Source organism: Lissotriton vulgaris, chromosome 6, assembly GCF_964263255.1.
Source record: "Lissotriton vulgaris chromosome 6, aLisVul1.2, whole genome shotgun sequence".
Lineage (NCBI taxonomy): Eukaryota > Metazoa > Chordata > Amphibia > Caudata > Salamandridae > Lissotriton > Lissotriton vulgaris.
The window spans coordinates 774,884,956-774,897,267 of record NC_141694.1 but is presented as its reverse complement, the minus strand read 5'-3'; the positions used below and the strand labels follow the sequence as shown (position 1 = coordinate 774,897,267).

At 47.9% G+C, this 12,312-nt stretch overlaps 1 protein-coding gene across 3 annotated transcripts in view; it reads right to left on the bottom strand.

Moving 5' to 3' along the window:
- Positions 1–12,312, bottom strand: part of LOC147707969 (amine sulfotransferase-like) — a 255,175-nt gene that overhangs the window by 218,298 nt on the left and 24,565 nt on the right. For 2 of the 3 annotated variants that reach the window (XM_086926781.1, XM_086926783.1), the window contains exon 2: positions 7,509–7,673. The exons of the other annotated variant lie outside the window; for it this stretch is intronic. In XM_086926781.1, the coding sequence (XP_086782907.1) occupies positions 7,509–7,673 (165 nt within the window). The remainder of the gene's footprint in view (positions 1–7,508; positions 7,674–12,312) is intronic. 3 annotated transcript variants of the gene reach the window in all.

Below are 12,312 nucleotides of genomic sequence, written 5' to 3'. Positions count from 1 at the left end.
CCCCAGAAACACTCACCCAAGAACTAGTGAGGAGCCCACAGGATCAAAGCAAACAAACTACAGCCCCTGAAATAGATGAGGGCAGTGCTCTCACAGAAAACATAAGGATGAGTTCCGAGAAGGCAAGCAAAATCGGGCCTAAGACGGTAACAGGAAAACCCAGGCCACCAATGGCTCTAACTCCCCTTGGAAAGGAAACTGCAACGTCAAGACTAAATTACTCCAAAACTATCTGTAATGATCCGATAACCCTGACCAGTTACAACCCACATTTGAAGAGGGTTTTGCAACGACTGTCACAACAGTTACACGAAATTAAACCAGATAGGATAGTCCAAAATTCCGACATCAAGTCCATAAGTGTACCGGAGTCAAGCAAAAATGACCTATTGTGTCATCAGATTTTACTGGCCCCTGAATACAAATCTAAAGGGCGGCACAACATTCTTAATAGATCCAATCTGTTAAAACTAGCGGAAGGCATCCCGGGGCTAGCAGGATTGGCCACGAACAACATAGAATCCATCGAATTCCTCTCCCCCTGAGGCAACCAACCTTCTGAGGTCACTGTGGCGACTTTTTCATCGGCCAGCTGGGTAGGAGCTTTTGTTGAACAGAAATCCACTCTGCGGAACTGGGGAATCAGAGTGTACCCCTACTCCACGCCAGGGTACCCTATTTCCCTGTTAAACAGATCGACTTCACCCAGTCAGCTGGCTACAATTAAAACAACAGAACGTGCAAGACCCTACTCTGTTTTAAAAAATGCCTCAGGGTCTGACGTCGAATCTAAACGTCCCGAAAAAGTTGGAGACAATGTAGAACTAATCTATAGTTGGGGGTGGCTGCCAGCAATCCTGTCCTCAAAACACTTAAATTGACCACCTGTGGCTGAAATACTCGCAGAAAAATACAATCCCTCTGGAAAACCTCCCTCAGTGGCTGACTCACAGCATAAAACAGATAACAGGCAAGGGCGGTTGCCCTTCTCATTGTGTTCATGGAACATCAGTGGACTCCATCAAAAAACCTCAAACGATGACACTATGTGTTAGGGGTGGTCGAATTAGACCCCAATCATAAGTGTTCAATATAGATTCCTCAGGGTGTAGAATGCTCAAGTGTAAAAACCCTCTTGTGTCCCTGTGAGACTTTTGCTCCTTTCCCTAAAGCCTCTTACTGTGTAAGGTATGGTGTTTTGTGACGCTCCCTAGGCAGGTTAAAGAGGAATCTCACCCGCAAATCAGTGCTTGGCTTGCTGTTTGGTTAGTGACCACGCCCCCTCTACTCAGCGTTCTGCTCCGTGAGGTTCCCGTAGTGTTCTGAGCTCCTGCTGAATTCTCTTGATCCCTTTTGTGCTCTGTTCCAGCTCCTGAGATTTCCACCTTTGGGTCACGGTATTTTTCTGTTTCGGATCTGTATCCTGCCTGTTGTTTTGCCTTCCGCCCTGTTCCGTTACCCTTCCTCATCTTGGCACGCCCTTCCCCGGTGCCTTGCGTCCCCTTCCGCCTGGATTCCCTGCCTGCCCTTCTCTCCTCTGTTGTGTCATTTTCCTAGCAGGCAAATCCTTCACAGTGTTTAGACTCCGCGGTCATTCTTGTGATCGTAGGGGTTTTGTGGATGTTTGTGGTTTGCGCTCTACTCTGTCTTTTGGATACGAGTGGAGCTTGTCTTGGCTATCACGTCTTGTTATTGATACGCCCACTCCGTTCTGATCTTCAGTACCTATTCAGACGGGGTGTGTCTATTGTCCGCGTTTTATGTTGTTTCCTTCCTTCCTCCACTTTGTCTTAAGCTTATGAGTCGGAGGAGGGGATTGTTTGTGTTATATGTTTGTTACTCGCTCCACGCTGTCTTAAGTTTATGCGCTGGAGTGAGCATTTCTGTATCACTTTGTCTTTAGCTTTATAAGTGATACTAGTGTCATCAGCTGCACTTGTGGCGCCCAGTCCTACTCTGTCTTCAGTTTATGAGTAGAACAGGCATTGGTGCATTCTACCTTGGAGATATCCTTGCTAGTTGTGCTCCAGGTTCTCTGCTGTATCTCCTGGTTCTTGCCTGGATTTCTAGCTTAAAGCCCTGATTTTCACCTATGTGGTAAGTGGAATGTTATGTTGAACACTTGTGTATCAGCCCTGTAAAGTACTGGTGAGGTTAGTAGTGTTGTCTATTTATTTTCCAGTCTCCTGCCATCAAGACTGCAGCGACGCCACCTTGCTGGGGGAGAGTGGTATACTCCCTGGGAAAATTCCCCCCACACTTTTAGGTAGCAGCTGCATGTCAGCGAAGTTATACCCTCTCGCTGTGGTAGTTGTTGTCTGGAAGTGTGTGGGACATTCATCTTTGCTCCTGTGGACGAACTACCTCCTCTCTCGAGGGGGATCCTTGACACTATGGCCTTCTTGTGTAAACATACAGCAATCCCCCTACAGGAAACCTGGGCATCAGAGGGACGCCCCATAGAAGGATACATCGAATTTTGGAAATCAGCACTCAGGGACAGCCGCTTTGGCCATCCCAAAGGCGATTTGTCCATATACATCGCGAATAACTTAAAAGGTGCACTTAATCAAGTCCATTTCAAAGAAGACTGGCTACTAGGGGTTAAAATTAACCCGTGGATGAGACAGCGTTTGCTCTTCCTCATAAACGTGTATATCAACCCCAGTACCCGTATAAAAAAAGACCTTCTGGTCCAACTTTGTGAAATCATGAAAGATATCGCCACTGAACACCCCAACTCGGACCGTATTGTCACGGGGGATTTTAATACAAACTTATTTCAGGGGAATGCAGCAGACATGGACGGGCCCGACTTAACTAACATCATTGAGGCTATGACTCAATCTAAACCTCCGATGCAAACCTCAAACATATTAGGTGAGCTCTCCGTGAAGAGATTCTATATTGCAGGCTACCTGGTAGTGAATGGAAGACAACCAGCGATTCACCTCCAAACTAGACCTGGTCGAATGGAAGCAAAAAATCCTACTTAGATTTTACTATTTGTAACTCAGAACTACTGTTTAATCTGGACAGTTTTTGCATCTATCCACGGTCTGAAAGCGATCACAGGCCGCAGGTCATTTCCTTCATCACAAACCCCGAATTCCATAAAACGGCTCCTATAAGCTACAAGGGAATACACTCTGAAAACTTAAAGCGCCTCAAATGGACTGAGTTTAACAGTCAGAGTGTTTTAAAAGCAAGCAAGGATTATATAACAGGCAGTCTTGATCAAGATGCCCCCCGACAGCGAAATGGTCGCAGCTGTGTCTTCATCTGATCAGCTCTCACCCAGTGACTGCGCAGGGCTCAAACCGTACTCCATCAGTAGGGGCTGCAGCTTCTACCATCATAAAATCATTAAAGAGAACGAGAAACAATGCATTGAGGTCACTCTTAAAATTTCCGGGGAACAGTGCTTTTCTTGTTACATATCACTGCGCCCAAAAAGCATTCAGGAGGGCAGTCTCCCAAGAGAAACCGGCTCAGGAAACTCAATACTGGGTGAAATTGGTGTGGGAAAGCAAGCAAAAAAACTCATGTAAATTCTGGTCTCTTGTCAACCGCACCAACCTGAACTTAACAAATTTCTTTCAGCGAATATTCAGGAAGCAGAATGGGCATCATACTTAACGGATCACTTTCAGGCACAAGATCACCATGAATGCACCAGATCATTCAGGGCACAGGGCACACAGCATTGGCGCTGGTGTATCACCGAATACTCCTTCCGACACAACACAGTGGTTCACCTCAGTATATGAACTAACTGAAGAACGAGTTGTCAAAGCAGTGACAAAAGGGAGACAAGACTGAGCACCAGGCCCGAATGGCCTGCCACAGAGGCTATTTAAATTGGACATCCCCTTCTGGTCCACGGTGTTACTAAATCTCTTCAGCTACACTTTGAGGACGCTGACAATCCCGGACTCATGGCGAGGTGCAATTATTCACCCCATTCACAAAGCTGGATCACGAGCCGTACCGAATAACTACAGATTAATCGCCCTTCTGGACATAGAGGCGAAACATTATGCAGGGCTCATCTTGGAGGACCTCAGACAATGGGCAAAGGACAATGATCTGATTCATCTGAATCAAACAGGGTTTGTTGCCAATTCAGGAACTATGACAAACTTACTAGCAGTCTCCACTATCGTTGATAAAGCCTTCTCAACATCTAGGATGGCCTTTTGCTGCTTTTTCGACTTCAAAGCAGAATTCAATAGAATGCCCAGGGCGGCACTCTGGAAAAAACTGAGCCAGTGGGGAATTCCAGATAAAATCCTGAACCCCATCATTCAACTGTATTCTAACACATGGGTTCGAGTGAAGTTAGGGTCCGGCACGCATCTCTCGCGAAAAATCATGACCTCACGTGGTGTCAATCAGGGATGCGTACTGCCCCCCCTTCTCTTTACCTTATTCATAGCCGATCTGTCAAGCACCTTAGACAAGGTAAACAGTCATCCGCCCAAAGTAGGAGGCATGGCATTATGTAATCTTTTATATGCCGATGACCTGGCCCTGTTTAGCCTCACTAGAGCAGGGTTACAAAGGCTCCTTGACGCATTATCGCAATACACGATCAGCAATCAATTAGAAATTAACATGGAAAAAACCTTGATAGTTCCATTTGGTAAGAGACGTTACAGTGGTGGTGGCTGGTCAATTAATAAAATAAGTCTTTCAATTGGCCAATCATATAAATATTTAGGTATCCATTTGGACTCGAGGGGCTGTTTTACAAAGCAGAGTAATGTGATCACAGCCAAAGCCACGGCCCTAGTGGTATCCTTGGCCAAGCTATCGAAGAAACTTTCAGGTCCAACCTTTTCCCCTCTATTGGAAGTTCTTAGAGCAAAGATCGGTCTACACTTTCATATGGCATAGAGATCTTTAAAGGCAAAATGAACACTGTCCTAAATAAACACACAACTAAAATCTACAAAAAGGTACTTCCTTTGCCGAGTACCGCATACCCGGCACAGATTACATTAGAGCTGGGATTAACCAACTATGAAGCCTCCAGTATTGGTACATATCTCAAGCTTTGCCATAAATTAAGACAGGCTGAACCAGGTACCCTAGAATCTGTAGTCTGGAAAGAAATCAATGAGATCAATCCAGGGGGATCATTTGGCTGCCTTTTGAATGACTACATCTATCAAATGTCAGCTGCCGACCTTTGGGCTCTTAACCCCAGTCAGACTGTTTTTAAAAACGCAATTAAAAAATGTGTAAGACTGAAATCCCTGGCTTCAGATAAAACTCTTTTCATGAAACGCAGTCATTCCTGGGCCGTAGTCAATTCTTACAAACGATTATCCCCTGTCACCTACCTCTCCACAACATTTTCACTTTATTTAAAGCGTTGCCTGATTGCCCTAAGAATGGGAGATTGGTGCTTTCTTCAAAATCTACCCACCTGGCATCGCAAGAAGGAGGACACAACATGTAGAGGATGCGGGTTAGCAATAGAAACAGTCTTGCATGTGCTCTGTATCTGTCCTTCCTTCAATTTTCAACGCAGGTGTTTGCTTAGGCCAGAATGGAACAGGTTGGGAGTTCAGACTTGTAGGCATGCCATTATTGCTGCTTTGTCTTCGGATAATATTGTTTTAAATATAAAATTGGCCAAATTTATCCAGCAAGCATACTGCAATCTAGATAAAATGGACACTGATAAGGCCTCGTTGCTCACTGTTTAGACTGAATATGTATTTTAATAGAACTTGTAACGACTGCGAGGACCAAACCACAATTTGAAATGTTTTAACAAGCATGCTTACAGTCAAATTTTATTCTTTCCACTCTTTTAATTTTTCTTATTTACAAAACTGTACATAGTGTGATTTGGGAAATCTTTTAAAGATATGTTTTTATATCAAAATAAAGAATTATTACTTACTTACTAACCAGTCGAACAACATTAATAACTACCTTGGCTATATATTGTTTGAAATAATCATTGAAACATAATTCTGGCCTAAGGGACATACACACACAAGCATCATATACATGATAACATGTTTGTAAAGGTAAAAGATGCAGATAAATTCTTAGGGGCTGATTCTGATGTGGTTAGGAAGACCTCCTAACAACATTTGCTCCGTCTACATCGGATCGGGACTGTCTTTCCAACCGACTCAAAAAGGTTTCCAACTGACCGAATATGATGCGAGTTAGGCATTAGGAATATCCCAATCCAAACCCAACAGCATTTGGAATTACCAAGCTATACGAAGCAGAATTGTACGTCTCTACGGGCTACGTTTCCAAACGACCAAGTACGATGCTGGATTTGTACAGCCTTTCAGAATCGTGCCATCCAACTCAAATTTGCAGTTGGAATCAGACTTTGGGGTCCATAGTGGGCCCCCCTGCAACTGTAGCCTTCCCAATCGGGTCTATGGGGGTACCCATGGGTCTTCCTTTCCAGCCATGCAGGGGGTGCCCTACACAGGGTGCCCGATTTTCCCCAGCAACCCTTTCTTCAATGGGAGCCTATCCATTCGATCGGAAACAAAGGCTCACATTGAAAGTCAATGGGATTCCAACCAAATCATATGTGGAAGCATCCAGATGTTTCGTACTCTGTCGGTTTGGACTCTCCCGATCCGATTCGGTTGGAAACCATTCCCAAACTAATTCGGTTGGGAAGCTTTCCCACCCGCATCAGAATCGGGCCCTTAGTGACTTAAGGAAACTGTTTCAAACTTTCGTAATACTGACATACTCTTTAAATTTTGATTTATGGTAGTTTATTACAAAACTACAGTTTACTAGTTTTCTGAATTGGCGTTTTTGGAGTGTTATGCCACCCATTATTGAATTTTGTTTGTTAGTTTTCCATTCAACAAATATTTCGACCGTATTGTTAAGGGGTGATGAGTTTGTAAGGGCAAATCAAGCTTTTGTTCAGGTGTTGTAGTCAACGGGCAAGTATAGATAATTAGGGACAATACATTTACTTATCTCAAGAAAATGTGTTTATTATTGTGGTGGAGTCAACAATGGAAGTGCAGATTCCAGTACAGGTGCCCCTCTTGGACCTGAGACTTGATTACTAGGCTGGTGCACTGTAAAAACTTGAAATATTGAAGTAACACTCCTGTACGTACCTCCTACCTGCAGGCCACCATATGGAGCAATGGCAATTGAGGTTCTGCAATCCATACCCAATTACTGTTCTAAAAGCCACCACTAGTTGTCATTTACTGGCCCACTCACTCAATTTATCATGCACTAATACATTTAATCAGAATATCATTATAAAATCCAACTAGTAGCTACGTAGGTATGACCAGGCATATTATATTAAAGATTTCACCATTTTAATGAGAACATGAAAAATCCACATAAAAGCCTACTTCAGTTAATTTAAGAAGGGGACGTGTTAAACTTAATTAAACATTTTACAACTTTAGTTACAAAAACACTAAAATCAGGATTTTAATAGGAAAATGAGAAATGACCACATTAAGCCTGAGTACCCTCACCAGATTTTGGGTATGTGACTTGAAATACATCAGTGTCCCTAATTTCATCTTCGTACAGTGGATCTATGTATTCTGGTGTTGCAAGATGCCTCATCACGTTGTGTCCCCTGTGTTGAATTAAAAAGGAGTTTGAAGAATCGCCTGTTTCTGCCATGATTGGAGATCCTGCGATAAAATATAAAGCAAATTGAAGAATATGATTAGAACTCTTGCTCTTTTCCAACAGTATGAACCTCCCTGTCCAATGTGTTGTATATCATTTTCTTTATTGGAACCATTACAACATCTAAAAACAAAATGTCTCACTGGCCCTAAGTTACGGAGAGTAAAACCTTATTATTAACAGAGACAACACAATTACCATGGTTAAAATTGCTAAAGCAGAGACATTCAATGAGAGAAAAGAGACTTACCAATACATATTCAGTGCTCTAATAGTTCCATATACTGGTTTACACTGATTTATCCAGACATGCATGTTTCATACTGTTATCAAATAAAATTCCAATGCAGTAACCATTGTCTTGGCCCCACTATGTAAATACAAGTTTTAAAATTGTTCTATGTAATTCTGTAAACCTTCACAAAATAAAAGTAGCAGATTACATTAGAGTCATAAGGTTTGCAAATACTCTAGTCATTAATTTTCAAGACTCTCATATGTTATTGTTATTGTATTCTTGTATAGCGCATGTACACCGACAGGTCTCTTAGCGCTTTGGAAGAGAATAAACAGCATCTGGGCGGGGAGATCTCCATGGTACTGAGAACTGTTAGGTCGTATCTAATACTTCCCTAAAAAAAGGAGGGTTTTTAGCTGTTTCCGGAAGGGAAGCAGACCAGGTTCTTTACAAAGGGTATTCGGTACCTGGTACCAGAGTTGTGGCAGAAGGACCGAGAAAGCTCGCCCTCCTTTGGAAGCAAAGTTACCCCGTGGGCATACCAGCTGGGCAGCTTCTGATGAGCAAAGCGCCCACCCTGGCAAGTATTTGCTTAGGCGTGCCTTTATGTACCCTGGGGCGTGTCCGTAAAGATCTTTTTGGACGATGCAGAGTCTCTTAAATTTCGTTCTTTGCTTGACAGGCAGCCAGTGCAATTTGCGCATCAGGGGGGTGGCGTGAGTTCTTCTGGGAAACCTGAAGATCAACCTAGCTGAGTCATTCTGTACCACCTGAAGTTTGTTCGTGAGTTTCTGAGGGAGCCCGACAAAAAACACGTTGCAATAGTCGAGTCGCGAGATGATAGTTGCTGATACAATAGTTTTCAGAAATGAAACTGAGAGCAGGGAAACCAGTTTCCTCAGCTGTCTTAGAAGACCAGTACATGTGCCCACCACCGAATTGGCTTGGTTAGTCCTAGAGAGTTGGGAATTGTTCTTGATTCTTAAACTCTTTACAACTGGTGATGGGCTAGGAGAGGTCCTTAGCTCTTGGGGCCAGATCAGGCCACTCCATGGGTTGTTTTTTGCCGGAATGGCTAGGACTACAGTTTTATCCGGATTAAGTTTTAGGGAGTTTTCAGTCATCCAGTTTATTGTAAATCTGAGGATGTTCTGGCCTAACTCTTGGGTGCAGATTGATTATCGATCCTCAGGATGAGCTGAGTGTCATCCGCGTAATTGAAAACCCAGCATTCGATATTGGTTAGCACGGCCACCAAGGGCTGCAGGTATATGTTGTAGAGAAGCAGGATAGAGCGGAGCCCTGAGTGACCCCGCATGAGATGTTGTCCTTTTCTGATATCTGATCGCCAAGTTGGACCCTCTGCGAGCGTCCTGATAGAAACGATTCTAGCCAATTGTAGGCATGCCCCCGAAAGCCCATGTCCATCAGCTGTGTCAGTAGTGTGTGGGCCTGACCGTATTGAACGCCGCAGAAAGATCATAAAGAATCAGGGCGCTCGGCTTGTTGTTATCGGCCTTCCTCCTGAGATAGTCGAGTACAGATAGCATGACTAGCTCCGTACTATGGTGATCTCTGAACCCAGCCTGGCGAGGTTGGAGTAGCTCGTGTTCCTCGAGGAATGCCAAGGTTGTCTTCAGGACATTTTGCTCCAGAACCTTCACCAGGAAAGGGAGCTGGGAGATAGGTCTATAATTTTTTCGCTCGGTCTTATCCGCTCCCGGTTTCTTTAGTAGAGGGGTAACTCTAGCCTCCTTCAAGTTGGACTTGACTTGACCAGTCCCCAGGGAGTTCTTCAAGAGGGTGAGGATCTGACAGTCCAGGGCCGGAAGGGCCATCCGTAAGATCCTTGGCGGCATGGGTCAGCCGGGGAGCCTGAATTGGTTCTGTTAATCAGATATTACGTCCAAGAGAAGAAAAGGCATTAATCCAATGTCTTACATCTAGTTATTACATATTAATGTCAATGTGTTTAAAATCATTTGGTCCATCGTAATACTTATACCGTAACAGTTAGCAGTACATATCCAACTGTAGATTGACCCTCTTACACTTACAAAAGACATATCTGCTGCTGGTCTTGTCCATCGCCTAGTGCTGTAACATACCATAAACCAGACTGAATAAGAAAATAATATCCTAAGAGATCCGTCACGGGGCGTGGCGGTCGCACTCTAAGAGTGCTCTGGCCCCCCCATCCGTCATCCGCCCTGCATCCGCCTACAGCAGCTCCCATCGACGGACAGTCCTGGTGTCCCTGGACTCCCCTGGCTGTCGTGCAATCCCCGGCGGTGCTGGGGGCCTCCCCGAGGGCTGGCAGCGCATCCGCCGGCTCGACCCCTCCTGGCCGCGAGGTTCGTAAAATGACGGCCCCAAGTTAAACGACAGGCAGCCTGGTCTTGTGAGCCGCGATCGGCACTTCCTGGCTGCCCAGCGGGTTCTCCGCCCCCGCCGGGCGGGCGGGCCGCTGTGGTGCTTCACTTCCCACTGAGGTCCACCCCACCAGATGCAAAGTCTTCACGGAGCCGCTACACCACCCTGCCTGGCCCGGGGGCGCAACGCGGATCCCGGGAGCTGAGGTGCTTGCGACGGCCCCGCGGACGTCCCGCCTGGGCTGTCGAGCCAGAGGGAGACTCCCGGTGAGGATAGCACTGGATCCATTTGTCGCGGTGCCGTCTGGCCCTGCCCCTGCAGCCTGCTGAGATCCGGGGCCGCTGCGGGCCTGACGGCGAAGAGGGAAGCCTGTCCTGAAGCGCAGGGCTCCCCTCGGCCACTCCCGTGTGCTGGACAAGAGGGCTGGGAGGCCTGGGAGACCCGAACGCACCACCTGCTGTACCGGCCCCCCTGGGGACACCTCGTCTGAGCCATTGGGGCCCCGTGAGACCCTGCGAGACCGACCCGGCAACTGCTGCAACAACGCCGCATCGGTGGACCCTGACCAACGACCTGAGGCGACCGGGGCTGCCATGGCCCTGTAGAGGTGAGGAGAGGGCTGAGGCGGGGTGAGGGGCTCCCTAGTGGTCCCGCCTGCGAGCCGCTTGGCCGGGCTGGGAGGCCTGGGAGTCCTGGGTAAACGCGGACGGAGACAGCCCCCCTGCCTGACCACTGACCGGCCCACCCGCCAGCTCAATAATCGGCCCCTGGCTTCTGCCCCCGCCGAACTGGAACCCCCGGGGGCGCTGGGCCGACTGGCGCGATGGATTGGCGGGGCGCCTGCCTCCCGGACCTGCGGCCTACGGGCCTGGAGGCCAGGAGCGCCTTGCCCTCATTGAACCACCCCCGAGGCCCTGGTGGTGTGAGGACTTACGGCGGCACCGGGGCCCATGGACGGTAATGTACTGCTGATACCCCGCTCCGCTTCACTCGGGACCGCGACGGACGCCTGCCTTCCGGATCTGCTCCTCACTGGCCTGGAGGCCCAAGAACGCCTTGCCTGCCTACCACTGTTGCCTTTGAACCATCACTGCTCCACCTTCGGGGCTTTGGCAGCGTGGGGGTCTGCGGCGGGCACTGGGGCCCGTGGACCCCATTGCTGAGGCCCTGCTCCACTTCACTAAAGACTGCTTGAACTCGCTGCTGACCGGCACCTCGCTCCGCACCGTCACCTGGGGGTCTATCGCTCACTCTGTCTCCCGCCCCAGGAGGAGCGCAACCCCCTCTTCCGGCTCCCTTGACCTTGCCGCACGAGGGGCCTGGGGGCCTGCGGTCAGCGACAGATCCACTGCGCCATCACCAAAATCCGGATATCTGAATCCTCTGAGAGGCCGGGAAGTCTAACCCTCTGGATGAGCTCCTGAAACTGCAGCATCCCTCATGCACGGACATCCGGCTCACTGCGATCATGGGCAGGGGGAAGACCACGCAGATCCCAGTCCCCCTGTCCCATATGTGAATGGACCAATTCACCAAATCGGACCATGAATCCAGCGCCGGCCCCCCCGCCTCCGCCCGGGGCTGAGTGGGGAACTTGTTCACAATCATCCAGGCGATCAGCACTTCCCAGGCATCAGTTGAGAACAAAATTGGGGCAGTGAGGGTGGATGTGGCCCTCATCCGAGAGGACCTTCGGAACCCCACAGTGTGCATCACCGAAGCCGAATCCCGTATCTCCACGGCGGAGGACGATCTGACCATCCTAAAGACCCAGGTGGCCCGCCTTCAGACGCTGACGTCGGATCTCCACCACAGGGCGGAGGACGCTGAAAACCGGGCTTGCAGGAACAACTTACGCCAACTGGAATTTCCAGTGGGAGTAGAGAAGGGTTCCAACGCCGTCTTCCTCGAAACCTGTATCCGCTCCTGGATGCCCGCGGAGAAGCTCTCCCCCTGGTTTGCGATAGAGCGAGCCCACCGCTCCCTGGCGCCTAAGCCACACCCTGGAGCCCCTGCCCGGCCCTTCATCC